This window comes from Sparus aurata, chromosome 24, assembly GCF_900880675.1.
Source record: "Sparus aurata chromosome 24, fSpaAur1.1, whole genome shotgun sequence".
Lineage (NCBI taxonomy): Eukaryota > Metazoa > Chordata > Actinopteri > Spariformes > Sparidae > Sparus > Sparus aurata.
This window is the reverse complement of record NC_044210.1, coordinates 9,672,311-9,682,989: the sequence shown is the minus strand read 5'-3', so window position 1 is coordinate 9,682,989 and position 10,679 is coordinate 9,672,311. Positions and strand designations below refer to the sequence as shown.

The 10,679-nt window shown below is 42.9% G+C and overlaps 1 protein-coding gene across 1 annotated transcript; it reads right to left on the bottom strand.

Annotated features, from left to right (window-relative positions):
• Positions 1-6,563: 6,563 nt before the first annotated feature.
• On the bottom strand, positions 6,564-9,431 carry LOC115576809 (gap junction alpha-3 protein-like). The gene is made up of 4 exons (XM_030409383.1): positions 9,377-9,431; positions 8,774-8,862; positions 7,926-8,494; positions 6,564-7,485 (listed from the first exon to the last, which is right to left on the bottom strand). The coding sequence occupies exons 2-4, from the start codon at positions 8,840-8,842 to the stop codon at positions 6,663-6,665; spliced, it is 1,461 nt and encodes a 486-aa protein (XP_030265243.1). The 5' UTR covers positions 8,843-8,862; positions 9,377-9,431; the 3' UTR covers positions 6,564-6,662.
• Between the last annotated feature and the right edge of the window lie 1,248 nt (positions 9,432-10,679).

The window sequence follows — 10,679 nt, the reverse complement described above, 5'->3', positions numbered from 1 at the left end:
AATGGTTGTTTTATCTCTCTCATGAACACAATATACAGTATATATACAGTACAAATGGTCCATGCTTATAATTGCACCATATGGACACGTACGCTGCAGCCCGCAAGAGTCCAGAGGTCGGGATGGCATTAGCAGGCATTCAAGGCCCTTTCACTCCCTGGAGAGGTTTTTGTTCAGCCAAAATCCCTGGGACTTTCAACAAGCATAAAGGAAGTGCTGGCCTCAGCACAGCTTAATGGGCGAGGCCATGAGGACACACTCACTCACACACACACACACACACACACATGCATTTACACATAGAAACGCCACCGCACACACACACACACATTCACAGCAGACAGTACAGACTGTTTTCATCACACAAACAAGCAATCAGCTATCAAGCGATATTAATAAGAGGGCCTTTGTTAATGCAAAAAAAAGCTGCAATAAACTGGATGTTTTGTTTGTCATTTGCCCATCGGCAGCATGTTCAAAATGTTATTTCTAGTTATTATAACTGAGTTTAGGTTGGAGAGCGTAATAAAGGTAGAGGTTGACCCAAAACAAAAGAGATTAGATGGTGCTCCTTCATTCCCAGGAGATACCAACGTGTGTTTCTGTTCACCATTAGTTATTTTTGTCAGCCAGACTTATTTGAGTGGTATCTGGATGACAGAGATATTTACGAAATTGAACGCTAAAGTGCCACAGCAAACGTAAAGGACGCATTGACCTACTAAAGGCACATCCTCACTGTTAGTGTTTTTGTTTCACAAATTCTCTTGATTTGCTACTGCCATCATACTGTGTCAGGTGTGGTGAATAAGGTAGGTACTGAAAAACAAAAATGACTGTGGCACTGTTGGACGGCCACAAGGTCACCAATGACATTCATTCTCTGAGGACCATGAACATCTACAGCAAATTCCATCTTAATCAAGCCATTACTGTTTAGATGTTCACTAAAACAAATGTTTAGGCTCTGTTTTGTGTTTTCATCCCGCTACAACACAATGATAACGGTGGCCAATTTAACGTTTGAAATTCTCAGTAATTCTTTGAATCACAGGTCCTCGGTTTCATACAAAGGAAGTAAAATCCATCTCCATTTGACTTTTTTGTGTCCCCTAGTGCTCATATATTATTAAAATGAAAAAAGCAGAGTGTCTTAAATCATCAATGACACTGCTAGCTAACTCACTGTGTATCATAAAAAACCTTAATGCTAAATGTCCCAGCTTATTTGCCCAATTATAACGGCACAGCAGAGTTTCATCTGTAACATAGAACATTAACATTTTCTTACAAAAGTTTCTTGGAAAAGGAAAATAGGCTTTGGGTCCCGGAATTCATGTGATGCTACTTGACGTGCAACCCCCAAAAACATCATGGCACTGCTGCTCCCTGATGGTAGCAAGACAGTGCTTCCTGCCAAACACAGGAATGGCCCAAGGAACATGACAAAGAGCTCAAAGTATTAACCCAGCCTCCAAACTCCCAGATCCCAATCCCAACTGAGCATTTGTGAGACGTCCCTGAACAAGTCCGATCCATGGAGGTCTTGTCATGGGTCTGACTTGGTTCTGACCCATCAAGGTATGGACACTCTGGGGTTGTCCTGTGGTGTCTGCTGGCAGATCCTTGGAGTTCAGTAGACTGGTTCTGTCGTGTCCCACGGACCCATGACTGGAGGGAGCCGGGCAGTTTGGAGGCTGGGTCAACACCTCTACCTCTTTGTCATGTTCCTTAGGCCGTTCATGAGCAGTTTTTGTGGGGTGACAGGACGCATCGTCCTGTTGGGGGTCTACGGAGTTTGAGCAGGTGGTTTTGAGTTCTTTAATTATTCTTCTCTAAACTTGTCAGGGGTTTTAATGATCTGGATGATTGGTGTCCATAATTTGTAACCCAACTTCGTTGGTGGCTTACTCATCTTTACTTTATCCATTCTGCTTGGCAAACACTGCTCGTAACAGAACCCCAGGCATTTAGCTATCCTAAGCTTGACAGGCTTTTTTTGGAAGGATGCTGTGGTTACACTATGATTGGACAAGTATTATTTGGGAGAGGTGTTTTTGCAAATGGATTAGGAGATAGGAATGTGACATTATCAACAGTGAACTAGCCATTATTGGAGGATACATTGTACATCGTAACCACCAATCTCACTAGGTGTAGCTTACTCATTGGTCACAAGATAGTAAGTAAAGAATCCACAAAGAAAACGCTAACCAGGACAGAAAACGGGTATGGTACAAAAAGTTTATTCAGTAACAGTTCTGTAAACATCTGAGGTAAATGAACATTTACATCAACATGTTCTTTAACAAAAGGTTCAGACGCAAGGCACTTCTCTTCAAAGACAGTCGTTTTACAACGGGAGTAAAAGCAGGGGTTGTTCTTCATTTTTAACACGTGGGAGTCTGTGTCCCTGCTGGCTGGGACGCCATGAAAATCCCACCACACAACCTCTGTTTTCCATTGCGGGATTTCTTTGTTTCAAGGCACATCCATTGTGTAAAAACTGGAGTAGCCTAAAGTCTCTCAATCCATATTCAGGACAGAAAAAAAACAATCACTTTAGATTCATCTCTTGTCCATTCCAAGTCTAATTTGAAAGTGTTATTTCCATAAATAAACAAAAATATGTTAATACTCCTCCAAGGACACCCTTTTTCTTTTCTATGTATATTATCTTCATATCCTCATAACAGTGGTCTATAACTATCTAACTGTGCAAATCTTTACCTACATATCAAAGGTACTAAGAACAGCTTGGAACAACAAGGTTATGAAAAACAGTTCAGCAATAGAAATAAGTAAAATGAACCTTGTTTCAACAATCTTTTAGAGACAAAGCTCAACATTATGTCTTTTCTGTTGGGGTTAGGGTTGAATTTCCCAAACAAATCTATCATTTATTTTCATACCTTTGGCACGAGTATCTTTGGTTTGTTGAATATCTTTGGCAAATCTCAGACATCACAGCTAATAACTTCTCTAAAATAAAAATTAAGCGCTTCAGCTGCCATTTGTGTGCTGAAGTTGCTTATTGGCACCTAAGTTTGCTCGGAGGCATGTAAACATTCGACAGTCAGCAGACAGCGTAGATTAAGTCTATGGATCATTGTATATTAAGAAAATGTGTTGATCTAAACTCTAAAGTAGCTAATATGCTAAAAATGTAAGTGCCTTTGCTGCATCTTAACTCTCACTTATTACCACGTTTCATTGGTTTGTAGAAGTTAAGCGGTTGCATTCATGACAGGTTGGAAATCATACATTTTCAAACACGTCACCGCTCTTTGTGCCAAAGGCCCTGCACAACCCGAGCTCAGTTCCCAAGTCACTAAGCTACAGCCACTTTATTGAAAGTTCAGCCATGATCACAAAATGTATGTTCATACTTTAAACATGGCATAGCATCACGGCACAAGTGAAGGGAAGACCACACAGTGATCGAATTTTACAGACTTCCAAAAGCAGCTAACAAGCGGTAAAAAACAAAATACAGTAATGCATTGCTTCCAGCACAGTCGCTTTTCTTCAATGTATTCGATTGAAAAGCCATGATATTTCTGCAATGATGTCTGGTAAGTATGAAGCTACAGCCAGGAGACCGTTAGCTCCGCTATTATATAGGCTGGAAGCAGGGGGGGAACAGTTAGCCTGAAGATCCACGAGTGATGAATGTATTGCTACTCTTTTAACAATTCAAAAGGTGCAGTATGTAAGAATTGGCCACCTGTCAAATGTATACTCAAAACAAATAGTGGGCGGCATATCACCAGAGAAACCGCTAACTCCTGCTAGCTCCATTAGCCATGCAGCTAGTGGTCCGAATAGTGAGCCACGAGCACTGGTGGAGTTTTGGTGCAAACCCTGCTAGCTAGTTAGAAACTTAAGTAAATATCTTTTCAGCATAATCAAAACGTCACATCAGAACTGTTATCACTTTTACATTTTAGTTTTTAAATTTTTTTTGTTATGTTTTCAACTAAAATTCTTACACATTGCACCGTGCAATAATTCACAACGTATATAATATCTAATAAATATAAAATGTATAAATTGGCCTCCATGCTAATTCTGAGCTAGCCTACTTTAGCTAGGCCAATTGGCTGTTGGACCCAGAAGTTTGACTTATTGTGCTCATAAACAAGTTCCAAGTTGCCATGAATGCAGACGAGCAGCATTCCCAGGGTGGTGATTTAATTGTACTGTGTGTGACCATTTTATAGTAGGACATTAATTGAGGCACTCTGATATCTGACAGCCGGCTGCAATTATAATCTCATGCAGCACGGCAGTTCTTCTTTTTTGAAAATGTCACGGGTTATTTACCTGATAGTAAAACATTTTATCGGACAACCTGGACCAAACTAAAAGAACAGAAATGGGTGGGAAAAAGGAAGACCATTAGATGTGGTTGAAATTTCCGGGGAAAAAAATGAGTAAGTGGGCCTTGAGTTAAGATTATCTTATCGAACTACAGAAACATTTTGTTTACAACGAAATGCAAACCGATTGAATCAGACTTTAATTTGAATGTCGGGGTTGTGGTGTTCAAATGCTAATGCAGGCACATGTGATATAATCCAGTATTTTTCAAGTATCTTATCAAGAATAATCAACTAATATTCCGCTCAGAGAGAAACACAAAGATGTACAAACCCAACACCGGTTGCCCCAAACCACACCCCTTCGCCGACTTGCTACTAGGGTACATGTTTTAATCCTGAAGGAAACATGAATAATTTGATCTTAAATTGAAGCTGTTGGGAAGTTGCTCTAAGGCAACAAAACTGAACTTATATTAGCCATTTTCTTTCTCTTTTTTGGCAGGAATTAATGAGAAGAACAGGAAAACTGAACAATCCTATGTGGGATGTCTGTTAAGAACTGACAGAGAAATAAAAGTGATCACTTTTTTAGATCGTATTGCTTTCTTTTTTCCAAAAAAAAAAAAAAAAAGAAAAAAAAGAAAAACTAAAAGCTACTGTATAATCTACAGCTATCTAGAAAATTAACTTAGAGTCCTCCTGTACAGAACAGCTAAGGGGAACTCGACAGTTCTTTAACACACTGCAAACACAAGCGTCAGAAAGAAGGTGTACCGATTTTTACGCTCTGTTCAAGCTGCAAAGCTTAAAACTGCTCAATGAGAAACTCTTAATGTTGTTTAAGCCCTTGATCGTGTATTGTGTTTTTAAAATAGCCTCCTCTTCTAACATTGGATTTTTTTTTTTGCATAAAGTGACCTGTGAGGCCAATGTCAGAGAAACGCTAAAGCACTTGAATGTTTTTAAGGTAAAAGTCGCGAAAACTTGCAGCTTGACCAGAAACGAACTTTTGTCTTAAATGTAGGTAGTTCTGTATAACATCCTGTCGTGCCTATCAATGCTATTAATCATGATATATTTACATATTTATATACTTTATATAGTTTACCCTGATGTAACTGCAGAGATGTAATTTTTGTAAACACTGAAACAAGATTAAGGATCCTACACACACACACACACACACACACACACAGCCTGTGAATCCTAAGGACTACGTCTCAGGGTGGGACTGCTTCATCGCTCTCCTCTAGTCGTCCGCTCTGTCCTAACGTCAGTGCATCCCCCTCTTCATTGAAACTACAGGCCGGGTGAGAGCAGTACACGCAGACGGACAGATTTCGACACGACACACGCGGACTTGTTCAGCTCCATCATCACGTCACGAGAAGAAAAAAAAGAAAAAAGAAAAGAAACAAAAGTGCAAACCTCTCCTCTGATGTGTCCCAGCAAAGAATGAAAAGAAAGATGAAAATAAAAGAATATAGTATTGCTGCCTCTACGCTCCCAAACTCATGAGTTAGTCCAATCATCATCATCATCATCATCATTATCATCATCATCATCATTATCATTATCATCATCATCATCACTATAACCTTCCTCATTTGTGTCTGCGCCGGCTATATAGTATATATACTGTAGATGTGTGTAAATATGTGCATGTAAGTGTGTATGCCTGTGCTGCCCATCACGCGGGCCTCCAAACCTCCACCGTCCAACTTCCCCAAAGAAAAGTGAGAGTTCGGCCGGAAACAGTAAGTGGCAGCCATGTTAGCCACGCAGCTAATCGAAAATGTCACGATCAAATTGTGTAACTTGGATTTTTTTTTTTCCTTTATCTTTTAGGCTTGAATTGACTTCCTTCTTCCCCTGCACACACCCGACGAACTAAATTATTATTTACATTTACGTGTGCAAAGTATTGCTATCGCCCTTTGTGTCAACTGTTATTTTGTTGATTATAAGCACGATGCTTCTTAAATCTTAAACTGATCCCCCGTGTGCACATCCACTGACTCCAGAGTTCGGCAAAGCCCCAATGAGCCAATGTCTTCCACTGTTATTAATGTGTAGAAAGGGCATTCAGCGTGGCGCCATCACTGTAATCTGGCCAAACTCCTTCCACGTCCCTTCATGATTCTGAGATTAAAATAAGCAGCCGACTCCAGCTAAACGTACCGTATGTGCTAACAGGAACATCTTTTGCCGGAAGGGTGTGCTCGTGTGTGGGTTTATGCTGTTGTTCGTATGTGAAGAAAATGCTTATGTAGGTTTTTCTGTGTGTGCACAGCATGTATGCATGGTTGTGTAATTGTGTGAGTGTGTGTGTTTTAGCTACACTGCCAGGTCATCGGGGCGAGCTCGGACGCCGCTTTTGCTGGCCCGACTTGGCTTCCGGATGTCCGGTGGAGGCTGATGCATCTCCGCCCTGGTGACCACGGTGAAGTCGTCATGTGGGACCATACAAGGCGCTGTGGCGTCGGGGCTTTCCTGGTCCAGCGGCGCATCCTCCAGCGGTTGGGGGTAAAGAGGGGTGTGACGAGGAAGTGTAGGAAACGTGGAGTGCTGCTCCCCTTCAGGAAGTGGTGGGTTTGTCTCCTCCTGAGGAGAGGAGGAGGCGGAGGTGGGAGTAGAGGGAAGAGGAGGCGGGTAGGAGGAGTTTTTCCCATCCAGATTGTTGAGCTCCAGCGCCATGTTGCTCCAGTTTTGCTCCATCGCTGACAGCTGCCCGTTGCTCCCGACACTCACTTTCTCGCCGTTGCGATAATAAGAAGCAGGCGGGGTCTCCATCAGGAAGTCATCTGGCTGGAACGCTGAGCCATCCATCTTGAGTCGGGCGGGTGATGACATCACTGTAGGGGAGGCCTCAGTTGGACTGTAGGCCTCTCTCTCCGCCGCCCTGGCCCCCACTACGTTTACGCTGGCGTACGTCGGCAAACAGTCGAGCACCAATGGAGAGGTCTGCTCAGGAATCGTTTCTGCGTCTCCACGCTCGTCTCTGCCCAGCAGCAGCGACTCCGTGTCGGGCACGAACTCATTGGTGACCCCCTGCTTGACTTTCTTCCAGCCCAGGTGGTAGATCTCCAGCATGTTGAGGAGCAGAGAGACACAAGCAACCACCAGCATGAAGATGATGAAGATTGTCTTCTCTGTGGGCCTGCAGCAACAGATGCACAAAAACAGATTTAATACACAGAGTAAAGGAGCAGAAAATTAGTTTGATTTGACTCTTCAAGGCGAGGCCCAGGACGCAACCTTTCATTAAAATAGTGACGGGAGCGTCAATAGTGTTGATGGGGGCTTGTTTTTAAGACACTGGTTAGACAATTCAATATGCTGCAGGAAGACCAGTTGGAGTCACAGAAGAATGTGTTTAAAACCTTAAAACTCTGATACTAAATACTGAACATCAGTTTGTATTTTGACAAGGGTAACACGCAGCCAAGTGCAGGTTTATACCCACAGTCTACGTCCAGTGAGTCAATTGTCAATTCAAGCAAATGTATAGATGAACAGGTTTCAGTGGAGTGAAAAGTTGGTTTTGTATTATGTATAAGAGTGTATTACAAACACATAGGAAGAAGTAACCTCTCTAACCTGGAGATGAAGCAGTCCACAGTGTTAGGGCAGGGCCAGCGGCCACACTTATAGAGCGGCCTCAGGTGGAAACCATAGAGGAAGTACTGTCCCAGGATGAAGCCCACCTCAAACAGAGTCTTGAAGATGATGTTGAAGATGTAGGTCCTCAATAAAGCCCCTCGGATTCGGATCTTACCGTGCTCATCGCGAATAGGCGGCTTCTCCTTCTTGCCACCACCTCCTCCTCCTCCGCCTCCATCTCCAACTCCGTTGTGATACAGAGGGTCGTGGTCCTCCTGGTGCCGTCCGGCCTTTCGGAGCTCCTCCTCCCTCTCCCTCCTCTTCTCCTCCATGCGGACGATGTGCAGCACATGGCCCAGGTAGATGAGGGTGGGCGTGGAGACGAAGATGATCTGCAGCACCCAGAAGCGGATGTGGGAGATGGGGAAGGCCTCGTCGTAGCAGACGTTCTCGCAACCGGGCTGCTGCGTGTTACAAGTAAAGTCAGACTGCTCGTCACCCCAGACCTCCTCAGCCGCTGCGCCCAGCACCAAGATGCGGAAGATGAAGAGGACGGTCAGCCAAACCTGGGGAGGAAGGATTCAAAATGTCAACAATCATGCTAACGTTTCGGAGGATCTTTGTGTATGCTACCTTTTGACATTCGAACATTAAACTTTGAGAGTATATGACTTTGGTTTAGCACCCTAAAAGTACTGGGCAGGTGCATCATCATCAAGATCTAACCAGAATTAAGGTGTCTCCAAAGTGTCACTTGTTTCAGTTCTCCGACATAAAGAATAAAGTCCCAGCTGCTTTGCTTCTTGCATCAAGTGTTCACCTAGTTTACAAGTTCGATCAGTCACCTTTCCAATCACAGTGGAGTGTTCTTGAGCATTCTCCAGCAGCCGCCCTAGAAAGCTCCAGTCACCCATGCTTCACTCGATTTTCTAGCCTGGAGAGAGAAACAAGAGTCTGTGGTGACCAACAGAGACCAGAGATCAACAGACTTTAGGGTATAGAAGGTAAGGTTAGTAGTTTTTTGTTATCATGAAAATCCTTTTTAAAATCTACCCGTTGGTTCCTACTTAAGATATAACACTTTTAGCTAACTGCAAGCGAACAGGAGTAACAAAGTGCATTTATTTGGAACTACTTTCCGCGGTGGAAGAATACACATTTAGGATGCTGGGCTTAAATACAGGTTTTACTTAAAATAAACTCAAGTGGCATGTACATTGTGGTAAAGGAACACGTCCACCAGTAAACAGTGAGGCCCATTGATGGATGATGGGTCTGTACTTAACTTTACTGAAAAAGCTACCATAGTTTTTTTCTCTGATACTCTTTCTCACCAGCCTCCAGTAAGAAAACAGACCAAGCTCTGAACTGAAATATCTACTCCAGGTTTTGAGGTCAGACGAGACAACAGGAAGTGATATAACAAGGAAAAGGGAAAGCAGACTTACTAAAATATTGTTGTATCGTCAGTGATAAATCCATCGACCAGAGATCAGAAGAAAAACAATCTATCTGGAAAAAAGACACAAAATAATGTCAAACGGAAAATTCACAGGAAAAATCGGATTAGTTACATTCCACATACATTTAATTATAAATATGCTGCTCTTTAGCTGCTGAATGTTCCGCTACGTTCATCAGCCAGTCATTAACTTTGTCTGCTGTGAGCTCATTTCCAAAATACAGCTGCTTGAAGCGATGCTAATGAGAGGGCCGTGCGAGTAGACCAAAACAGTGAGCTAAAAGGCGCTAAAACGGTTAACTGAGATATCACAGGTACCACACATAGATGGTCATTTAATCTCGAGCAGGGAACGGAACCGGGCTAAACGGCCTCTACGGACATCATGACATAGGCAAAAGAGACGGAAGAGGACGTTGACGGAGGAAGCAAAGAAGAAAAGGAATGACTGAGCGAGCAAGAGGCCAAATCTTGGACTGGCTTTTAGTCACATGCAGGAGCTTAGCAAAATATAAGGCTAAACGACAAATGCAGAGCTGGACAGGTTGCTGTTAAACAGTGACTAACATTAGCTGGCTCGCTAAGTCATACGCTGTGATATTGTTGAACTTGCTTGATGTCTATTTGTTAGCAAAGTAGTCGTCTTGCTTGTTTTTTGATCATAGCCTAGCCTAATCCAAAGACAAAGTTGAACGTCAAACGTAGCAGTAAAGTTCGAATAAAACTGTGTTCATTCGTGTCAATCCGTATGCGTCAAATCGGTTTGTGCACGCCTTTTTCTTACATTACGCTCGGGTACATTTGCTTGCAGACGTGCACGTATTTGTGTGTCTGTGTGCCGCAGAGCTGGCCGGCCAGCGGACAATGGCTGGCCATCTGTGGGAAGTGAATGAGTGGATAACAGGTCGTCCCGGTTGAATGCTGGACTCATCACATCCCAGGAATGCTGAGGAGGGCAAATGTTTGCCTGGGATCGACTGATATGTACACACACACACACGCACACAGGCACGCAAACACACACATATACACACACACACACCTAAAATTACAGTAGCATACATCTGTACTGTATGTGTGAGCCACCGATGTGAAGCCACTGACCACTTATTTTTACCTCTTTGAGTATCAAACTGATTTACCTTCATGAGAAGTAACTCAGCAGTCCAGAAGAGTGCTTTAAGTCCATAAAGTCATAATGAAGTTGTTTTCTCTTCCACCTCCAAATTAATAACCCACTAAATATCTTCACAATCTGTGTCATCAACTCCATACAAACATTCAGACTG

Bases quoted from the DNA above. Each gene is read 5' to 3' on its own strand.
- LOC115576809 (XM_030409383.1), bottom strand. From the start codon at position 8,842: ATGGGTGACTGGAGCTTTCTAGGGCGGCTGCTGGAGAATGCTCAAGAA. The intron at 8,495-8,773 runs GTGACTGATCGA...CTTCCTCCCCAG, and splicing joins ACTCCACTGTGATTGGAAAG to GTTTGGCTGACCGTCCTCTT. The intron at 7,486-7,925 runs GTTAGAGAGGTT...CTGTTGCTGCAG, and splicing joins GTGGACTGCTTCATCTCCAG to GCCCACAGAGAAGACAATCT.